General features: G+C 45.5%; 1 protein-coding gene across 10 annotated transcripts in view; it reads left to right on the plus strand.

Moving 5' to 3' along the window:
- The window catches only part of CTC1 (conserved telomere maintenance component 1), a 125,319-nt gene that overhangs the window by 1,559 nt on the left and 100,167 nt on the right, over positions 1–23,593 (plus strand). For all 10 annotated transcript variants that reach the window (XM_086786189.1, XM_086786190.1, XM_086786188.1 and 7 more), the window contains exons 1-4: positions 1–245; positions 16,315–16,433; positions 16,662–16,736; positions 16,842–16,920. The exon at positions 1–245 is cut by the window's left edge. In XM_086786189.1, coding sequence (XP_086642315.1) covers positions 1–245; positions 16,315–16,433; positions 16,662–16,736; positions 16,842–16,920 — 518 coding nt within the window. The remainder of the gene's footprint in view (positions 246–16,314; positions 16,434–16,661; positions 16,737–16,841; positions 16,921–23,593) is intronic.

Genomic DNA, 23,593 nt, shown 5'->3' on the forward strand with positions numbered 1-23,593 from the left:
TGCCCAAGAGGCCTGAGACAGGAAACGATGATTGCATCATGCACACAAAAGCAATGTGTATGGTGGAAGAACATAACCAGCAAAAGTGCCAGCGGACATGCCAGGGTAAGCACTTTGGATCATACATTGGGGTTGTAACTGAAATGTTTGTAAGAGGAAGGTTACTGGAGCTAGATGGCCGTGCCTGGCTTCTGTTGACTCATCAACCACTTTCTCAAGTGCATGGCCTCCGAGTTGGGGCAACGGTAAGAGATCACTATAAACAATCCTTTATCAACTACTCTATACATGCATATCCCTCCCCCCCCCCTCTTAATTCCTTTTATGCAAATTTTCTCTATACATGCATATCCCTTCCCCCCCCTCTTAATTCCTTTTATGCAAATTTTTATCAACACTTATATTAGTTGGAAGAATAGATGCTAGACATGATAATGCCATAGTGAGTAATACACATGAAATCAAGGAGTTTTGAGTTTTCAAGTGGGGTAGCTTTACTTGCACTTGAGTCGGCCTTGTTTTTTTCAATGAAGAGAATTATCCTTTTGTAGTATTCACAGCATTCAAGAGTCAACATTCAATTACAGGAGACTCCTGGTGATTCAATGTTAAGTTTCACTCGTTCAAAACATTCAAATACAGGAGACTCTTAGTGAACTGGAAGCCATCACTGTAATATGGACAGTTATTAGCGTAACAGTTTTGGAGTAATGAGATCTTCTGATGTGTGAGCAGTGCTATTGAGGATTTTTTTCCTTGGGATGGCTCCTGTATGTCACTCAAATATACAGGAAGAATAGACTTCACCATCAGAGACAATGCAGTCTGCCAATAATTTGGTCAAACACTATTTTAGCTCTCTTTTCTTGACTGGTGTGATCTGATTGACTGACAGGAGGGGCAAGTTACTCTCAGGCCAGATCTTAGGAATGACTCCACTGTTTGAGAGGGGGCACATGCATAACAGGCAGCCAGTGTACTTAGTTCTGATGTTCTTCTGCAGGCCACAGTGCAGGGCGTTCTTGTTTAGGATCATGATGCAAACCTTGGCTTCCTCAACTTTTATGTGCTCAACTTCAGGAGTTGTCTTATTTGGTTCTGTGCGTGAGCTCTTGGGAGGCTTGTTTGAGAGCTGAAATCTCTCGCTCAAGGGTTTCCACCTGCTTGCCATGTTGTTGCCTCATCTTTGCCATCTCCTCTCGGAGCTCAGCTGTCTCTTTCTCCCAGTGGTCATCCTGGAACACCAAGATGTCCCTGAGGGCCTTTAGCACATCTTTGGTAAGAGTTCCCCAGCTGTTGGGTTCTGAACTTGCGTTTGCTTGGGTGTCCAGCTTGTCCATCGCTTTCTTTAAATCTCCCTGTAATCCATCCCATTTGTTGGACCGGTGGGGAAAGCGAGGAGAAGGGTTGCACGCAGTGCTAGCCTGCAGGGCCTGTGCATGGCGCACGAGCAGAGGTCAGGCGGAAGGACACACACAGCGCAGGCAGACAGAGCCTGTGAGCGGTGCGCGAGTAGAGGTCAGGTGCGGATAGGGAGCAGTTGTGTGACCTGGGGCTTGTGTGTGTGTGTGTGTGAGAGAGAGAGAGATCTGTAGAGATTTGGGAAATTCTTTTGGCTATTTGGCAGATTTTCACATTCCCTGTCAGAGTTTTCCTTGTTCCTCTCTTTGGTTCGATATTGGGCACTATGGATTATATGGATGCAGCATAATTATGCTTTCTTGGGTCAGCCACTGTCTCATTCATACGAGTCCTTTAGATCCTCACAGGCAGTCTTTGTATGATGCCTGTCACGAGGGTGATCTTCATGTCTCTTGCATAGAACTTTTTTACTACTGTTTTTAAGTTCTAGGGTTTAGACATCCTCTTTATGTCAAACCCCTTTGTACATTTATGATATAATGCAATTTCAACTGGTTTTACCAACAAAAAAAAAAGTGAGAGAGAGAGAGAGAGAGAGAGAGAGAGAGAGAGAGAGAGAATGGTAGCCCAGCTGTTGGCCTTGAGGCCTAAGTACATTACCTTTGCATAATATTACGTTCTTACCTTTACGAAAAAAAAAGAAAAAAGAGAGAGAGAATGGTAGAGGGAGAGTGAAAGTACACGACTGAATACATTAGCTTGTATGCTTGTATTCTTTCAATGAAGTACATGTACCTTTATAGGTTACAAAGGTTCTCTTCTAACATCATTGCTTATGTCATAACACACACATATCTAGATATTATTTCTACCTCCTCTAAGAGGTGGTTCACACACATAAACACATAAGTGGGTGTTTACTCCTTTGCTTGTAACATGCAGAATCTTGGTGGACAGAATCTGCAACTTTAATGTTCAGAATTCAGCTATCTTTTGTGACGACGATAATGCACAACATAGAGAGATGTGGAGCCCTCCTTGTATAGAGCTGTCTCTTCTACACTCGGTTTCCCACGGGTCTTTATGGTTTGGAGTAAGTTCTTGGAGCCAGAGTCTCCTGTGCTCTGTCTTGGGGAAGACCTTGTCTCTTATTTTGGCCTTTTTCGCCCGAAGCGGGTGCCTTTGGAGCGGAAGGCTGGGAAGTCTTGGGCTTTCCACCCTTGTACATCAGCTTAGCACATTGTGGGAATATGCACTTCCTTTTTGGAATGCAATAAAACCATCCACTATGCGTGTGGGAGACTTTCCGGAGGCTAAAACCCAACCGTCCCTCTAGGGACAAGAGTCACACTGAAAGGGGTGGTCTAGCCAACCACACAAGCGATCTTTTGTTTTCTAGTTTTCTGGTTGAATCTTCACACTTGAAGAAGGCTTTGATACCAATGTAACATGCGGAAGCTCGGTGGATAGATTCGAACTTCAATGTTCAGAACTCAACAATCTTTCGTGACAAAGATAACACACAACATAGAGAGAGATGTCCAAAAATAGAGAGAAAGCGAGAGAGAGGAGTCGGGGTCCCCAATATCCTCTATAGGGCCCCCACCACGAATGGTGTATTTGCTTTATTAGAATGATGTACAATAACGCATTAGAATGATGCACAATAATGCAAGTCTGTAGATTTGAAGATCTGTTCTTGACCTGCACTCTTTACCTTGGCTGTCCTTGCCCTTGGAATACAGCAACCCTTTGTGAATTATCAAATGCTCAACTAACATCAACGCTTGGCTATTTATAGCCCTTCTACTATATTGGTCGACTGGCTCACGCATGAATTGACGTGTTTATAAAATACCCCACGACCAAGTCTTATGCATTTTATATATGTGCTTTCACACCAGCCCTTCTGGCCACCGTGTGCGCTTTGTCCAAACTGGCTGACCGGGCCTACGCTGGCTGCTGGTGGGCAGCCCATATGCCTTGGCCGCCTATAGTCTTGGCTGCCCCATGGGCTAGCCGACTGGCTGGGTTGGCCTCTAAGTCATGTCGGCTGGCTGGCCAAGCCTCAATGGGCTGGCCGATAGCTTGCCAAAGCAAATCCTTGGGATGGCCGATTGGGTCACAACCTTCGAAGGCTGGTGGGCAAGGCCATCGGCCTCTTGGGCCCTTGGGGTGGCTACCCCTTGCCCATTCAAGGGATACAATACCCCTTTTTGGGGTAGCCCTAAGGGTTTCCCCCCATTCTACATGCAACTACATGCTTCTATAGATGCTTGGTGTCCGGTTGCAAACCAAACACTCAGAACACGTGACATCATTCTAGAGGGAGACTCACAGTATGGTCTGGTACTGTTTCATGTGTAGGACAATGCACACTTGACCAAGACCATGTACAGGACTTGTACACCTAACCTTGGACGCTTAGAGGAACCCTGACTGACTCGTCCCGGATTGGGGCTCACATGGGACCAATTTTCACTCTAGGTCCTACACTTGCTATTCACATATGTCCACATGGCATCCAAGTCCAGGATGCACGTGACATCCTCTTCTGCTTAACTTGACATGCTTAACTTGACAGAAGCTGCATAGCCTCCGGATAGTGGTTTGTCAATAAAGTCGGATAGCCTTTGAAGAATTCTTTGACAAGCCAAACCGCTTCGTGAGTCCCTCAGTCTTAAAACTTCGTGAGGAACTGTCTTTGTCTTCGGCTGGAGCCGTGCTTGAAGCAGTGCAAAAGGATGTGTTCAGGAACCATCACTTCAGCTTCATCAACTATGTCTTGTTCCGCTTTGTCTTTAATCTTTGAAGGGATTGGACCTGCATATGGTTTTAGCCAATTGACATGAAACACATTGTGCATAGTTGAGCTCGGAGGTAGCTTCAACTTCATTGACACCTCAGGAACCATCACTTTAGCTTCATCAACTATGTCTAGATAGGAAAAGGTTTGAAGCTTCTGAACGATAACTTTGGGTAACGTTTGCCAACATGTTTCAGTTGTTGCTTCATAATCTGAAGATAAACCCAATCTCCTTCTGAAAACTTCACATCCCTTCAGTCTTTATTGGCATGTCGAGTGTAGGCCTCTTGTGCTTTTAGCCAACGCGTCTTTGATCGATTCCAAGATCTCTTGTAAGACTTTGTCAATGTGTTCGCTTCAAATACTGAAGACGAAGTTCTGGTCAATAGTGACTGGAATGGTCCAAATGTTGCTTCATAAAGAGTCATGCCAATAGCTAAAGAAAATGAATCATTCAAGACTGCTTGAACTAAAGGCAAATATGATTCCCACTCACCTTGTTGATCGTGGACATAACACTTTACCACATTGAACGCCAACTGCTTGTAGATTTTTGTTTGGCCATCGGTCTATGGGTGAAACGCATTGGAAAAGTTCAGTTTGGTACCAAAATTATCTAACAAAGCCCTCCAGAATGACTGGTAAACTTGGCATCTTGGTCTGACACTATGGACCTAGGAATCCCACCAATCGGGTACCAATGCCGAATGAACAAGTGGGTGACATCTTTGGTGGTCACATTGGTCCTGCATGGAATAACCATAATAAAATTTGCTAAATCTACCAACAATAGTTAAGCTCTAAGTATTACACTTACCTGGATTGGGAGGCAGATTTGTGACAAAATCCATCAATATATCTTCGAAAGGTCCTTCGAGAACGGGTGAAGGATGTAACAACCCTATCTTCTTCCCACGAGGAGCTTTCACTTTCTGACAAACATCATAGTGTTGCACATGAGTGAACACATCGTGCCTCATTCTTGGCCAATAATATTGCCTTTCTAGCTTCTCCAAAGTTGAATTCATGCCCTTGTGACCACCAATGATGGCGTCATGGGTATCATGGAGAAGAGCTTTCTTGAACAACTTCATGACACAAAGGTGGTCTTTGTGAAAAGCCAACCATCACATCACGTATCAAAAAGTGGCATGGTCCTGTGGCATTCAATGCGCGTTTCCATTGTGTACCAAATTTCTCGGAATCCGCGTATGTGTGCCTCGTGTGTATCTTGGACGCTTAGAGTGGAACCTTGGCGAACTTGTCCTGGACTAGGGCTCACATGGGACCAGTTTCCACTCTACATCCTGTTCCTATTGTTTAGATATGTCCACGTGGCATCCACGTGCGGGATGCACGTGACATTGCTAGAGGATGTTCACACATGCACACGTATTCAAGCTTAATAGCCGTTCATATAGAGGACTAGGCTTAATAGCTTTACACAGAAACATACTGCCACACTTTTATGAGTGGGCACACATGTAGGTAAGAGCTTGATTCCCAACACAGATATGCATTAATGTACAAGCTTTGGGAATGGGAGATTATTGAGTACAAAAGATCGAGGTTTGAAGCTTGGTCTAGGTGCCTGACATGCTTTCATAGAAATGCGCATTGGAGCTCAAGTGTCAAGTGAAAAGCATATATGGCGAGCTCTCGAGATTTTGGAGAGATCTAGCTTTGAAACATGGTTCTACATAGTGCTCACATACATTTCTATTAAGGCGGAACATAAAGGAACACACTCCTAAAATCTAGGAGGATTACTTTTTTTGGCCAACCCCCAAGGGAAATTCCATTCGCATCATTACGTCTGGAACCTAAGCAAATGGGAGGACTTGCTGAAGCACCAGAATGTTTATGAGTCCAGATATTTTTAGAGATGAAGTTTATGGGGAGGACCATCTCTTAAATTGGGACGAATGGTAGGAGAATGGATCAAAGTGAGACAAGTGGCCTCACACTTGCAACTTCAGCTCTCCACTTGTCATTATAGCTTTTACTTGCCATTCTAGTTTATGAGAGCTCCTTAATTATAAATTGGAGTCCTCTCTCTTCATTTGAGCAGGCTCTATTGTTGCAAACTATGATGGTTGAAGGCAACAAGCGGAAGCAAAGGAGAGACTAGTAGCAACCAACAATGATCCAACACTTGAGTAAAATGATGAATGGATTAAATGGCAAAGGCCTGTTCTTATATACAACACAAATAGCCAAGTCGGCCCAATAGAAGAAACCCGCGATTGGTGAAAATACCTACGACTGGGAAAAGTGCCTAAAAATGTGGGAAAAAATACCAATGACTAAGTAAAATACATCATATAAATATGCTGCAATAAATGGGATGAATGCTAGAGATGAACACAGTCCAACACCTCTAGCATGATGGATTGACTTCCATATTGGTCAAGAGAATCTCGAAGAAGAGGTTTAGTGAAGAGGTCAGCTAGGTTGTCCTGAGAGAATACTCCCGAGAAATGATGCTGTCAATGACCAACTCACGAACAAAGTGAAAATAGACCTCAATATGTTTGGTCCTACCATGAAAAGATGAAGTTCGAGCCAACGCCAAGGCACTTTGGTTGTTTGTAAGAATGCGAATAGAGGAGCTCGAACGAACATCAAGATTACTCAGCATGTGCATCAACCATAATAGCTCACAACAAGTATCCAAATAGGCCTGGTAATAAGCCTCAATAGAAGAAATTGAGATTGTACCCTTCTCCTTGGATTGCCAGGAAATGAGGCTGGAACCTAAAGTGAAGCAATAACCAAAAGTGGACCGCTTGGTATCCTCATCATTCCCAATCAGCGTCAGAGTATCCAACAAGCTCATTGCCTTCTTTGAAAGAGAGACCATAGTCCAAGGTACCAGATAAGTATCGAAGAACCTTGAGAGTGGCTTGCCGATGAGAATGTGGAGGAGTGGAAGAGAACTGACCGATAACACTAACACTGTAAGAAATGTCGGGCTTGGTGTAAGTCAAGTGAATAAGAGAACCCACAAGCCTCCGGTATTGCATATTGTCCTCAAAGATGGAAGTAGAATTTGTTGGATTATATCATTTCCAGATGGTCTACACATCACCATTTTCATGCTTGTATTGGCCATTTATGAGGCCTTGCATTGGCATATCTTAGCAAATATTATTCAGCATTTTTCTACCATTTTAAAGGTAATTTTCAGCCTTTATGTAGCATTTTATGCTACTGTGCTGTTGTCGGCCTGCCACAGTTGGCCGTATGGCTGGCTGACCAGCATATTGGGGAGTATATAAGGGCTGACCCCCCTTTCCCCCAGTTCATCTCATTTTTCAGCATTCACTTGAGGTCATTAGCAGTTGCTACTGCTTCTTACCATTGTACAGCACCTATGGGCTTCCCTCGTGCTCAGTTTTCAGCAATAAACATCAGTTTCCAGCATTTACAAGTCTTGTACCTGGGCCTACATCTGTGTTTTCTATTTGCTTCACTTTCTTTCATGGTATCAGAGAAAAACGCTGACCTTTGAGCAGAAGAGAGCTGCGTTTTCTGTTTTGTAGCAGGGACTTCGACAGTTTGCTGCGTTTTCTGCAGATTTCAGCATAGAAGGTGCTGCGTTTTCTTCCGGGAGCAGAGGCTTCCTCAAGATTGCTGCGTTTTCTTCATTTGACACTTGGGACTGTTGTATTTCTGAATTTTCAGCAAAGATTGCTGATTTTTATGCTGGCTGGATTACTAAAGCCCTCTTCTAGGTGCCGAGGACAGGGATCTACATCTTGGAGAGATCTTCCTTCTTTCTCTTCTTTCAATTTCCCACACTCCCTCTCCCTTTCTTCTTGCTGTGCACATCCTGAGAGGAGGACTTGCTGATTTTTTCAGCCCCTTTCTTCAGAGAAGGTTTCTTGTTAGAGGACATGGCTTCATGAGGTTTCTCTATTGCTGCTCCTTCTTCTGTTGATTCTTGTAACACGCGGAAGCTCTGGGAGTCTTCTTTCAGCCCTAAACACCACTGAGAACATGTTGATGCAAAAATGAAGACAGAAGAGAGAGAGAGAGAGAGAGAGAGAGAGAGAGAGAGAGAGAGAGAGAGAGAGAGAGAGAGAGAGAAAGATTTTATTAACGTCTTCCAAAAGACCGAACTCGGCCTATGAGACAAATCGGAGTACCTGTATGGGGTATCCTTTGTCATCCCAACAAAATGAAAAAGTACTGAATAAAAAAGCTGAATCTGGGTGTGCAGGGGATGGAGCTCTACTACTAGGAGAATGCAAAGCTATATGCATGGAGTATACAATCATGATATGCAACCTAGCTAGCTCCATCCTGTACCATACTGGGGGTATAAAATGGTATACATCAGTGAAGGGGGTGTCCACAGCTCCCTGAAGAACATGCCTGGTTGTGCTCTGAAGCGAGCCAGTCGCTCTGCACCCTCTCTGTGAAACTGAGCTCTGATCTCTGTCATCTCTCTCTGGTATAGGCGTGGTGTCCGAAAGCCAGGTGTCCTCTGTCTCCTGCGGGCTCTAAGTGTCTCTGCTCTCTGGAGAGTAATTCCCTGCCGTGTAGGGGCTGGGAGGGGTATGGATCTCTGAAAAAATGTAGTAATCTGTGTTTGTCGCCCCCCCTCTGGAGCTGTCTGAGCCTGTAATAATGTCTCTCTGTGGCGCTGTATGTCTAGAATGTATCTCCCCAGTATGCGCTGGTCTGCTGCCTCAAAGATCTGGCGTAGGGAATGTGGCTCTCTGAATAAAATGGGATATCTCTCTCTGATGGCTGTATATGCTCTGCATCTGCATACATAATGCTGATCACTCTCCACCTCCTCTCTGCATAATCTGCATACCCTCTCCTCTCGGGGGATCCGTGCTGCTCTGCCAGTCTCAATCTCCAATCGGTGTGATGAAACTCTGAGCTGACCAATAGCCACTCGGGAGCCGTGTGGTAAAAAGCCCTCCATGTATCTAGGCCTCTCTATAAATCCATCATCAGTGATACTCATGAAGTGATCTCTGTAGTATAGCATCTTCGGTGGAAGAGGCTGTGTAGGCGATATCCATGTCTCTCGTGTATAGAGCTGCCATAGATCCTGTCTCAATACTCTGTTCCTCTCACTATGAGAGAGACGGATATGTGGTGCATCCCTGTCATACTGGAATGGTGGTAGATGATCCATGTCTAGGCCATGCTGTGAGAACCAATGTGTGACCTGTGCATACCATGATCCTCTGTCTCCTGCCTCAGCCAACTGTCTAGATGCCTGAAAAGCTCTGTATGATAATCTGTCCTGTGGCATCTCTCTGAATCTGTCTAGCAGGCATATAGTCTGGAATATGGCCTCTACCATCATAGGAGGCGCAGCAAACTCTGCTCGGATAATGTCATGAGGTACTGACGGTTTGCTGCGTATCATGCGTGCCATCATGAGGGCCTGTGGTCTCTCTATCTGTGTCCACCAATGGGTAGCAAGGCCTGGCGCCCATACTGTTGCTCCATACATCAATGCCGGTGTGACTAATGTGTCAAATAGCCACCCCTTCGTCCGAAGCTCCTGAAAATGCGCCTGGTGGCACTGTCTCTCTAGCATAGCCAATGCTGCATATCCCCGTGTCAATCTAGCTCTGGCTGCTGAACCCATGGTAAAGCGTGTGGCTGCTGCAGTGAAGGTAACCCCTAGGTACACGTATGATGTCACCACCTCCACCTGGCATCCTGCGAGAGTGAATGTCAGCTGACTCCTGCCCTGTCTCGATGTATGAAAGACCATAACCTTGGTTTTCCCAAGGTTCACAGTAAGACCCCTCTGTGTGCAGAAATCATCGAGTGCATGTAGATGCTGCTGTAGACCACCTGGGGACTCAGACACTAATACAATATCATCAGCATAGAGCATAATATGTACTGAGGTACCTGCTAAATCAACTCCATCTCCGCCTCCCCGTGTAATGAAGTCAGCCACCTCATCAATGTATAACCCAAATAGCGTGGGGGAAAGTGGGCATCCTTGCTTCACACCAATGGTGCTAGCAATAGTCTCGGACATACCTCCTGGACATCTGACTCGCCCAAAAACCTGCTCATATAATGCATAGATGCCCCATGTCATATCTGTTGGTATGCCAAGAGACTGCAGGCGCTGAAAGAGCCTCTCTCGTGGTACTGTGTCAAATGCCTTGCGGAAATCCACAAAGCAGCAATAGAGCTTTCTCTTCCTCACTCTGGCCTGATCAATCATACATCTCAAAGTGTCAGTGGTAGAGAAAGCCCTCCTGAAGCCTGCCTGCCCTGATGAGCATAAACCTGCTCGCTCAGCATATAAGCTAAGCTCTTGCTCCAGCACTGCACCATAGAGTTTGGCCAGCACGTGGCCAACCATAACCGTCCTGTAGTTGCTCGGATCGAGCATATCCCCTGTTTTGTGAATCGGCACAATGGTGTGCATCGTCCACTCCGCAGGCAAACCCTCTGCTAGTGCCCTGTTAAACAGGTGTGCAAGAAAAGGAGCTAAAGAATCTACTGCATATATGAGATGCTCACCCTGCAGGCCCATATGGTCGGCGGCCCGTCCATGCTGTAGGCGGCGGATAGCTTCCTGTACCATCGAGTGGGTAAAGAAGCTAGCTGTGGTAGGTCGAGGCTCCTGTGGCTGAGGTATAGGTGGCTGCTGTGGGGCATGGTATAGACCCTCTGCATATGTGTGCCATGTCTATGGGTCTGCAATAGGTGTCGGGGTCTGGGGCTCTCTGAAGTGCCGCCATGAGACAGGGCTATCTCTACTCATGAAGAAATGAAAGATCTCTAGCTCCTGTATCTCTGCGAAGGCCCGCCTTTTGCGGCGAGTAAGTCTCCTCATCTCTCTCCTCGACTCCTGCTCTGTGATGGCTCCCAAGGCTCTCTGTATGCGGAGCCGTGAGTATAGGGCTCTGCACTCGTCATCATACCATCTGTTCTGGGGCATAGTCCCAGGTCTCGCAGGCTCTCCTGAGTGTACACGATGTGGGAAGCTCTGTAATGCAACCGTGTGTAGGAGTGATGCGAGCTGGGCTGTAATGGTATCCATAGATGCCAGGGGATCCATGAGTAGGAGCCCATCCTCTACTCTGCCAGTGTATATGTCTGCCATGTCATGTGTGAAGTAGATGGTAGTGTGTGGCGTCGGTATGTGGGGGGCTGGTGATACTGGTGATCCGGCTAGTGAAAATGCCAAGTATGTATGATCTGCCCCAATAGGACGAGGTGGAATGGAGAATGAGGTGACAAGCTGTGATGCCTCCAAAGACCCCATAATGTAGTCTACTACTGTGCCTCCGGTCCGTGTATGACCCCCATGTGGGAAGCATGTCAGCCCTCCTGATCCCGGCCACTGTAGCATCCCGTTATAAATAACGAGACGATGCCTGGCTCCCAACTCTAGTAAGTGGTCCCCATAATGTCCTCTGTCTGGTCCAGTGTCCTCTGATGCCCGACTAGCCCCTATCTCCTCTGGATCCATAGGGTGGAGGATCTCCATGTCATCATAGTCATACACCTCACACTGGCTGCTCTGTGTGTGGGCATTGAAGTCGCCCGTAAGAAATACTTCCCCTAGTGTAGAATAATGCATAATCTCCTCTGACAGACAAGTGTATGGCGAGGCTCCTGTCTCCTCCTCCTATGGCATGTCCTCTGTAATGACATAGGAGGATCCTGACGGAGAAAAGTAACATCGAGCTATGTATATAATCCTGTCCTGTGAGAGCTGTAAGCTGATCCACATGTATCTGGCCTCTGGATCCTGTGCTACCACTCTCAGTCTCCCCTGTAGCTCCCGTCTGAATAGGACTGCTACTCCCCCCGACCCTCTCGAGGTACCCTGGCGTGTGGTCCTCCTGTATGCTGACTCCCACTGGAATCCCTCTACTCGAGGTAGCCCTCTCTCTGGGCTCTGATGTGTCTCTGTCAGAAGTATGATGTCTCTCCCTACCATAACATGCTCCAGTCGTCCAGGCTGCACCCATAGTGAACCATTACAGTTCCATACTGCTATGTGTACCTCTGTCAGTGGCCTGGTCTGTGTCCCATAGGCCCCAAACCGCTAATCCATGGGCCGGCCATCAATGATGACCCGACCATCTCGATAGAAGGCCTTCTTGCCTTCTCTCCTCGCGTGTAAGACTCGTGGCATGCAAGTTCTCCTATGCTCAAGCTGCATCCTCGTGAGATCATCATCCAAGAAAATAGGAGCTCCCTCTAAACCCCGTAGTATGACCCTCTTCCTCATGAAGGTGACCCTCTCCGTCTCTCCTGCAAAGTGTAGGATGAGGGCTCGCTTGCGTGTTGAGTCTTTCCCGGCTCTCCATGCTTTGGTGAAGGGGAGAGGGTGCTCTTCCTTGTAGCCGAGCTTCATGCATAGAAGCTGTCCATCTTTCTCGGGAGTGGAGTCGGGTGTCTCGACTATACTTGTGACTTGAATGTTGAGGCGGCGGGCATGCCTCATCTTCTCCTCCTCAATGGTGGTGTGAATGATTTGGTTTTCTTCCCTTTGAGTTTCCTCCCTCACTTCTTTACGGATGTTCTTCTTCACCACCTCGACCCATCCTGACTGCTTGGCTTCGAGCTTTCCCTCCATGTCCTTTGTGATCTCCTTGGAGATCTCTTCTTTGATGGCCGTGAGAGTGTTGTCATTGATCTCCCCTTCTTCCTTCTCAGCATTCTTGATGGCTACCATTTCCACTTTCAATGCACTCACCTCCTCCTTGAGTGCCGTGTTCTCTTGTTCGAGGTTCGTGACCCGTGCTTCGAGAGCTATGATATGCCTGTGTAGTTTGTTTTCCACCTCATTGAGGTTGGAATCGGATGTCTTCTTGTTCTCCTTGATTAGTGCCTTCATTGCCATCGAGGGCCTCGAGTTTCTCTTGGAGACTCGGGGCCATTCCTCCAAATCACTCTGCAGTCCTTCCCACAGGCAGGGAGGAGAGAGAGAGAGAGAGAGTTATGTTGCTGCCTTGGGGGCCTGAGTGATTTGGAGAGAGAGAGAGATGCTAGAAATTCAGTATATTTCTGATGGTACAAAAAGGTACACTCCTACAGCCCTAGGTTGCCTTCATAAATTTGGGATTAGAAAAAACATAAATAATGTAGAGCCAGAATCCAAACTCCGGACTTTATATTTATATTACTGTAACTTGTATATCATACATGTATGATCAATGATGTATCATGTAACATGTTACATAAGTAGGGACTAGGGAGTGTGGTGTGAGCAAATGCCAAAACCTGTCACCTGTAGGCATAGTTTTTTCATACGGCAACCATACCACATACGTGTATGAGTCTGGAACTATGAAATTAGTATGGTTTAAACCTTGGAGAAATTCCATATGTGGGATTTCATACTTGGTTCTTAAATTAAAGGCTAGACATGCCATTTTCAAAGAAGTGAACCATGAGACTTCAAATATGTGGAAGCCATGATAGATGATCTATCATGGTTTTCACAATTTGACCATGTTTCATCCGTCATGACTTTCACACATTGACAATTAATCTCTATGTCTAGAAAAGATGCAAACCATTTTCTTTTTTGGCTGGAGTATGAAAAGTTTTTCCATACGTGACCATACGCATACAGGTATGGAAGTATGGAATATTTTCCATAGGAGTATGAAAAAAACTACGTCCACAACAAGTGCATGCTTCGTGGAAAAGGCAAGTCAGAGCTTGCCTTTGTTGCCTCTAACAAGGGCAAATGCAAAGGCGGAAAAGGGAACTCCAACAACAACAATAATAAAAACAAAGGCAAAGGCAAGGGTAAACTGGATTCTAAGGAATCCAAGGACAAAAGCAATGAATGTGATTATTGTGGCAGGTCAGGTCATACTGAGGCTTGCTGCTTTGCTCGTCGTGATGATTCTCGAGCAGCCAAAGCCAAGTATAAAGCCCAGGATGCTTCTAAAGCATCTGCCAAGGACAACACCAAAGATAAATACAAAGTTTCAGAGGGAGGGATCTGCCAAAGTTGCAAACATGGCAGTCATAGATTCATCCACTTCTTCATAGGATTCATTCCTCGTGATCACAGATATGACTTCTCTTGAAGAGGTTAGTGACACACCTAAAGCGGTGGAATGGGTTGGTGATAGTGGTGCTTCTGCCCACATGACCAATCAGGCCCATATCTTCAAGGACTACAAGACTCTCTCTTCTTCAGTTCGTATCAGCGACAACTCTTTGCTTCGTGTCACTAGTGTTGGTAATGTTTCTTTGGGTTTTTCTGCCACCTTACATGATGCTCTACATGTACCACGGATTTCCAAAAATATGTTTTCAGTATACAAAGCTTCTCAGAAGGGACTTGGTGTGTACTTTGATGATGAAGTCATCGAAGTAATTGACAGGAAGGCTCTCTCGGTTGTTGCCAATGGAGTCCATGATGGGGGTCTCTACAAGATCACCAATTTTTCTTCCTAGATCCCTCACACTGATTCCCATATTCATCAGCTTTTCTCCCCCTTGATGGCTTTGGTTTCTGAGGCAGATACTTCTTTGTGGCATTCTCGCTTCGGTCATGTACCCATTGCTGCCTTACAAAAGTTCCATTCTAAGCAGGTTGTCAGCGGACTACCTCAGCTCAGGTCTCTCTCACACATCTGCTCATCTTGCATGATGGGCAAGCATCATCGAGATGCATTTCTAGAGGAGGCCACTCATCGAGCAACCCGAAGACTGGAGCTTATACATGCAGATCTTGCAAGACCTATGGAGGTTGAGTCTCTTGGCGGGGCTCAATATTTTCTTCTTCTTGTGGATGATTTCACTCGCAAAGTCTGGGTATGTTTTCTGGCTCGCAAGTCAGATGCTTTTGCTAGTTTCAGGACTTGGATTGTGATGGTGGAAAATCGGTCTGGGGGTAGAGTTTCATTCTTCTGGACTGATAATGGTGGCGAGTTTGTACCATTTGATGACTTCATTGCTTCGAAGGGCATTCACCAACAGACTATAGTTCCTTACACCAACAGACTATAGTTCCTTACACTCCTCAGCAGAATGGAGTTGTGGACCGAAAGAACCGGACCGTCAAAGAGATGGCTCGTGCTTTGTTGCATCATGCAAGTCTCCCTCTTGCTTTCTAGGGTGAAGTTGTGGCTACCTCAGTTTATCTCATTAACCGCTCTCTCAAAAAAGCGGTTGAGGGGATGACACCGGAGGAGGCTTTTACAGGCCACAAGCCTTCTGTTTCTCATCTTCGTGTTTTCGGTTGTGTTGCTTTTGTGCATGTCCCAGATAAGAAAAGGACCACACTTGCACCGAAGTCAAAGAGGATGATCTTCACAGGCTACAGTCTGAGATCCAAAGGGTACCGCTTTTGGGATCTGGAGGTTGATGACATCATCATTTCCCGTGATGCTCGGTTTGATGAGAGCTTGTTTGGCATCGATTCCTCTCCACCTGATGCATCTTCCGACTTTTTGGATGATCCATTCCTGGTAAATGCTAGTGATCTTTTACCTCTTCCACGTCCAACTCCTCCTCCTCCCCTTGCTACAACTCCGGTGCCAGGTGCTCCTTCAGAGTCACCTGTTCCTGTTGCATCAGCTTCTGTAGCTCCCAGTCCCTCTACGAGTCCTACTTTGACTCCGGGATTACCCTCACCAGTGCTTACTTCATCACCACTTCCAGCAGCACCGCTCTATCATATATATACATATATACGTATATACATATATATATGTACATTGTGTGTGTGTGTGTGTGTGTGTATCAGGTAGTTGGGTTGCCAGGTAAGTTTCAGTTTTGGGGGAATATTATAAGAGATTGCTCTATTTTAGTTCTATTAGTCTTTTTTTGGGCATACAAGTGGCTGTTGTAAGGAAGCTGCACTTGGTACACAGCTTCATGCTGGTGTTTGTCATTGTTCTCATGATTCTAAAGCACATGTTCCTTGGGAGATTTGGATATTCCTAAAGCACAAGGATGGTTTGGGAATTAGCAGAGCATTGTTATCAAAAGGCACATAGGTAAATGTTTTGTTGTGTCCAGTAGGGTCAAAATCAGGCTTGCATTTGAACAACTGAAAGCTAGAGGTCATGTGAGATAATAGAAAAGAGTAATGGTTGGGGCGTATTGTTTGCATTTTGTAATCATAAAAAGTTGTATAGTGAATGTGATGTTTTTGTATGATACAGGTTGCAGCATTTCATGTTCATTTTCTCAAATTGACTGGCTTCTCTGGAAGTGCTTTATTGCTGGCTGCCTGTTCGATATCACACTTGGTGGTCACTCATTTTTCTCCCCTCAAGACTTTGTAAGAGAAGCTACATTATCAGAATTTTGAGTTTGTGCATAACAGTTTGTTTAATAAGAAACACTGTTTTACAAACAAGAGGAAATTGGGGTCTTTACAGACAAAGCCCCCCCACACACACGCACACCAAACCAACCCATGGCTCCCTCCACCTTCCAATGGTGAGCCGGAAGTCTGTGTGTAAAGACCCTTTGATACAGAACTTCAAGAGAGCGTGTGTGCTTTCAGGTATGCAGGGAAGTTGGAGTTACAAAGCTGTCTAAGCCATTTCATTGAGTCGCTGCCCTTCTTATCTGCTTTTTGGTATTGGATTCTTTATTTTTACTTGACTTTTCCATTTCTTTTGTTCCAAGTGCCTGCAAAGTTTTGCCATGTTTGTGTTAAGTATGTAAAAATCAAGCCTTGTAGGGCATTGCAGATAATTGCAAGCTTCAAGCAGAAGTTTCGAGGCTTCTACAATGAGAAGGAGATTCTAGGTTCAACAAAGGTATTTTTCAGGATGTATGCCTCTCTAGAAGATTTTTTTATAAAAGGGAAAGCCATTACTAGTGGAGATCAATGTAGCAACACACAGATGTAGCAAGCAAGGAGAGATAGATGGAAGCACAACACTCAAGTAGATTGATGAGAATGAGTGAAGTACAAGTGAAGTGACATGGTAAGGTCCCTTACACACTCATAAGAGCGCGTACATATGCTCGGGGGAAAAAACTTCCTAAGGAGGAAAAAAGTGCTCCGGTCCATTATTAGTCTACGTCCACACATCATTACCATATATATGCTACAAATCTCCCTTGTCGTGGTGGTGTGAAAATGTACAAGGATCATGTGGTTGATCAATCCCCAAATGGCAATGAGCCCAAAGCTTCAAACTTCTCTCGTGAAAGAGCTTTTGTGAACATAGCTGCCACATTGTCGTGTGTAGAGACATAAGCCAGGCTAATCTCTCTTGCAATGAGCCTTGAGGATTGTCGTCCAACACCAAGATCTACCAAAAGGCGTCTTCACAGCTCAAAGTGGCCATTGTTGGCTATTTTAGCCACTAGTGGACACTCGTGTGCTATAACATCTAGCAAAAGCATGTAGTTGAACATCACCTCCCTTAGCATAGAATAAGCCAAGGGAATGAGTGCCCTGTAAGTATGTAATGTTTTGATCAGCATTGATCACTCTGGATAACTTTGACCTGATTTTGATATCCAAAACAGGGTTGACCAACTTGTTTTAAGCAGATTTCAGCTCCCAGAGACCTAAAAAAATAGCTTGAACAGTCTTTATGGGGATGCATGTAGCGTGTGCACATGTTTGTATAGTTCATATGGATGGCTGTATAGCACTCCGTATACCTATCCGTATGGCTTTAGCAGCTCAAAAATTGATGAAAACAACTTTAACAGCTCCTAAACAACTTGTAACATGTCGACCAATAATGGACTCAAAACTAGGTCGGCCAGCTTAGATGTGCCCACATATGATGTTAACCACAAAAATCAGCCCCCAGCTTGCTAGTGTGCAACCCAAAAACAGGTCTTGTGCAAGAATAGCTATGCTATATCTGTCCTTCACATGTCAAAAACAGCTCTTCATACAAAAACGAGCTGTTTGGTGGCCACACATGCATAATCAGCCAAGTAACAGCCCTCAAGTGTCCACATGTTTTAAAAATATAGTCCAACTTGTGTGAACAACATATAACTTGTTTGGCAGAAACTCAGTACGATGGCCTTTGTGTGAATATATGCTCTTATGTGTGTGTGTGTGTGTGTGGAGTGCGTGTGTGAGAGCATATCTTGATACAGAGTTCTACACCCACTATTGGGCAGTGATGACGTTAGCGGGGATGTTGTAGTATCTAGTCCATACTATGCATAATGGAGTTGATAGTTATATAGTCTTGTGGGTTGACTACCATGAGTATATAACATGCACGTCCCTAAAAGGTGAATTTGGGCATGTTCCTGGATTCATCTAGGTATATATAACTTGTTTGGCCTTGGTTTGTTTCGGAAAATCCCCATCTTTCATCATGTACACCATAAATCCTTTCTAGCCTTCAGAGTACACCACATGTGTAGGGAGGAGTATCCATAGGGGCGCGCCTAAGTCGCGCCCATAAATCTTGAGACACTCAAAAGAGTCACCACTCTCAATAAGTCACCATTGTCAATGAGTCTCGTATTCATGTCTCCTTGTGGACTCCTGATGGGCACCACCCAAAGATCCATTCACATGTCCGAATGATCCTATCATGTCCTTGGGCACCACCCAAAGATCCATACGCATGTTCGAATCATCCTTTATGTCATTGGACTCCTCATGGGCACCACCCACAGATCCATACACATGTCCAAATTATCCTATCATGTCCTTGGACTCTACATGGACACCACCCATATGATCCATGCACATGTGAGGCCAAAGTCTCAAGGACACTGTGCCTAAAACTTCAATCCAAGGTAAACATGTACACACGTCATAATCCATGATTGACATATGTACACATGTAATCAATTAGAAGATTTGTGACATCCCCTCTACTTCTAATCAATTGCCCTTAGCTTAGAGAGCTCCCAAGTCCTTGAAAAGACAAGTCACTCTTGATCGGATTGCAATCGGGGAAACCATGATCAAGCCATCTCCCGATCTAGTCATGACTCACAACTGTTGACTATATGATCAAGGAGTCTGACTTGGTTGCCATGCACAACAAATCACAATCTGTTAGCCTCCGAGAAGTCTTGGTGTGAACAGTCTTACATATGGGCACTTTTTACCTTATGCTAACAGGGGATTTTTCCCCGTGTGAACACACTCTAGTGTGTTGGGTACTTTTCCCTCGGACTATTAGTACTCGTACTTTCACATTTTTCATGATTGAGTTCGTACCTTCCAGCGAACACATTGTCACATGCACCCTTGCATTGGGGTACACAGTGACACACCAGCATGATCACCAATGCAGCATTTGTACGGAAGTAGCACCTTTTTAGGAATATTTGTCATACGCCCGTGACCCCATTGTGAGCCCTCAATCCAAAGACAGTCAGGCACGAGCTACGTAGGTCATTCTCTGAGCCTTAGAGGTCGGCAGTCCTCTTAACCCACTCGGAGAATTCATCATACAGGAGCGTGTAGTTGTCTTGCATAGCTATAGCTGCATGTGTAGGCATGTTTAGGATCATTGCACATAGAAGGGGCCAGCCCTAAGGCCAGCCCCAAGGCAGCCCAACATGGGCTAGCCTTGCAAAGGGTACCCAACCCCTTGCCATGCAGTCGGCCAGCCCCTTTGGTGGCTTAGGTGACTAGTCAGCCAGGCCAAGACAACCAGTCGGCCAGCACCCGACCAACCCTACAGTCGACTAGCAGTCGTGGGTAATACCAGTAGCCGACAGGGCAATTAAAGCAGCCGACATGGGTTTCAGTATAGCTGACTGGCATTTAATGGTATCAGAGCATCAGGCTGGTAACCCAATTGGGCTACTTAAAGAAGTGAGAGCATCCAGTGGATGGTAAGATTGTCGGAATGCACAGCGGAAAAGAGATGAACTGAAGAAAACACATAAGTGTAGAGAGAGAGAACCTGTATAAACTCTGCTATATACACAAGATCCGGTACAATGACAAGTAGGGGGGCAAGGGTGGTATTTATACCACCCTGGGCTGCTGGTCAGCGAGCCACAAAACAGCCGACAGCCCCTGAGAAGTCCACGATTGGAATAAATCCAGTCGCCCAGCAAACATGGGAGTCGCCCAACAGAAAAAGGGGTTGGCCAGGACCAGATTAGGTCGGCCAGAATCACAATAGTTGGCTAGCATAGAGAGCCCTCCCAACGACTAGCAAAACTGGGGAAAAAACATGGAAAATGAGGAAAAATGGAGACTACTCCTAAGTGGGCGGGCACAGCCACAATAGAGGTCCTCACTCCCTACAGAGTAATATGGTACATACAGGAGATGACTGCTAACAGAGGCCCTCACTCCCTACAGAGTAATATGGTACAGACAAGAGATGATTGCTAACACCCCCTCTCAGCTCTTGGATGTGGAACGTGTTAGCAGTCATCTCCTGTCTGTACATATACACTAGGGCCTCTGTTGTGGGTGTGCCCTCCCGGATTAGGTGTTTTCTCATTTTTCCCCACTCTCCGTATTTTTCCCTATTTTTTCTCTATTTTTTCAGTTGTGGGAGGCTGTCCTGAGTGGTCTAGGTGTTAGCCTTTTGGTCGTGATTCTCTTTGTTGCTAGCCGACTCCACACATGTGAGGGCTGTTGGGTATGGGGGGAGAAGCGTACACGCAGACACACACACACACAGCTGCAAGAGAGAAAATGAGTGAAGCTCAAGAGTGCTGGAAAAGATGTACTCAATAATGATATGAAAATGAAAGTACAAGTGAGTACTAAAAGGCCTAGGGCAAAGTGCCCAACACACATAAGTGTGTTCACACGGGGAAAAAACCTGTGTCCAGTCACAGGGAAAAAGTGCCCGTGAGTAAGCTGTGTTCACACCTGAACTAGCCGGGAGTGGTCATGACCAACAAACCCCCCTCAAGTGAATGGTGTGAACGGGGACAGGGTGTAGCAGACTACCCTGGAAGAGGCTGTAAGCTTAAAGCTTTGCGGAAAGCTTCAAACTTTTTCCTCGAAAGAGGCTTTGTAAACCCATCTGCTATATTGGCATGTGTAGACACATAAGCCAAGTCAATCTCTCCTGCGTGGAGCCTTTCCCTGACATAGTGATAGTGAACCTCAATATGCTTTGTGCGGGCATGAAATACTGGGTTTCGTGCAACTGCCAAAGCACTTTGACTGTCAGTGTAAATGGTGGTAGGGGACTGTTGTCCAACACCAAGATCGGCTAGAAGGCGTTGTAGCCAAACACATTCCACAGTAGCTGTAAAGGCTGCCCTGTATTCAGCTTCACAACTAGAAGTGGCCACTGTAGGCTGCTTCTTACTGAGCCATGAGATGCATGAGTCACCAAGAAGACAACAATTACCACTGGTTGACACTCGCGTGTCATAGCAACCTGCCCAATCACTGTCTGTAAATGCAAGCAAGCATAGTGTAGAAGAACTGCCATAAAACAAGGCAAAGTTTGCAGTGCCTTTGAGATAGCGAAAGACACGCTTACACGCTTGCCAATGCATAGTGCTCGGACAATGCATGAATGTGCTCAACCGGGAAACAGCATACTGTATGTCCAAACGAGTAGAGCGTAAGTAGATAAGGCATCTCACAGCTTGCCGATAGGTGGCAACATCAAAAGGCTCACCAGCATGCTCAAGTGACAGTTTTAGACCTGGTTCCATAGGAGTAGAAACAGGTTTACAATCTGTCATGTGAAAACGCTCAAGGAGCTGCTCAACATATCTCCACTGATATAACATGATACCACCCTCAAAAGGTATAAACTGTATGCCCAAATAGCAATGTAAATGCCCCATGTATGTGACATCAAATGCATGCTGCAAATCAGCTTTAAAAGCTGAAATATCACCCTCTTCAGGGCCACAGTGACGAGCATGTCATCCACATAAAGAATAAGGATGAGAACATTGTTCCCAATGTGGCGTACATAAAGTGTACTCTCAGCTGAACTATTCTGAAACCCTTTGGCAGTCAAGTATGTGTGAATTTTGTGGTACCAAGCACGAGGGGCCTGTTTAAGACCATACAGTGCTTTATGTAAATTGCATACTTTATTTTCTGCACCTTTTTGAACAAAGCCAGGAGGCTGAGACACATAAACTTCCTCCTGCAAATCACCATTCAAAAAAGCAGTTTTAACATCCAATTGATATACATGCCACTGCTTGTGGGCAGCCAATGCAATAACAGTACGTATGGTAGTCATACGTGAAGTGGGAGCAAAGGTCTCCTCATAGTCAATGCCCTCACGTTGGGCATACCCTTTGGCGACCAAGCGAGCCTTATGGCGATCAACTGAACCATCAGGCTTACGCTTAAGTTTGAAAACCCATTTTGTGCCAATAGCACGCTCGCCCGGGGGCAAGTCACATAACTCCCAAGTACCGTTGCAACAAGAGCTGTATCCACATAATGTGAAGATGCATGGCGAGAAGCAGCACGTGTACGACCTAGCATAAATGTAGACTGTTTGCTATCACGCAAAGTGTCAACCAGCCATCTAGGAACAATTTTTGACTGCCTAGCATCTGCATCTTCCTCTTCCAATGCATCACCCAAGGTATCTTGATGAATTTGAGGCAATTCAGGATCAATTTGGGGCAAGTTCAGCTGCTGATTTTGCTCGTTTTCAGCAGGCATAGGTGGCTGTAAATGAGCTGAAACTGGCTCTACATTGTCCACATTTGAATTGAATAAAGGCAACAAAGTATCAAATACATCTTCCGGCCCAATAAACGGCTGTTTGGTACATGAGACAAGTGGTTGAGATGCATATTCGTCAAAGATAACATCTCTTGACACAATGATCTTGCCTGTATTAGGCACATAGAGTCTGTATCCTTTACTCTCAGTACTATAACCAATGAAAATGCATTTGATTGCCTTTGCATCAAGCTTGTGTCTGTTGTGTGGGCACATGCATATGCCAAACACCCAAAGACTCTCATATGAGTCACCACCGGAATCCTGCCATTCCATGCTTTATAGGCAGTCTTAGATTTCAAGGCTTTAATGGGGCAACGGTTAAGCACATAATTGGCACTCATAATCGCCTCAAGCCAAAACTTACTGGGCAGATCCTTGCTTTTCAGCATGCAACGTGCCATCTTCATGAGTGTACGATTACGTCTCTCTGCAACTCCATTTTGCTGAGGAGTATAGAGGGTAGTACACTGATGAGAAATACCATGTAACTGCATGTAAGCTGTGAACTCATTTGACAAATATTCCCTCCCTCGATCTGTACGCAATGTGACAAGCTTATGTCCACAAGCATTTTCAGCCATGGGACGGAAGTCTTTGAAAGCTGCAAAGGCACTTGACTTCATTTTTAAACTATACACCCAACAAAACCGAGTGTAGTCATCAATGAACGTGATGAAGTACAAGTGTCCTCCAAAAGATGGAGCCCTCATGGGGCCACAAAGATCACTATGAACAAGCTGTAATGGTCGGACAGCCCTCATAGCCCCATCTTTAGGAAAGGAATTCCCGTGCATCTTTCCAAG

The sequence above is a fragment of the Cibotium barometz genome, chromosome 49 (genome assembly GCF_041138505.1).
Source record: "Cibotium barometz isolate CiBa-2024 chromosome 49, ASM4113850v1, whole genome shotgun sequence".
NCBI lineage: Eukaryota > Viridiplantae > Streptophyta > Polypodiopsida > Cyatheales > Cibotiaceae > Cibotium > Cibotium barometz.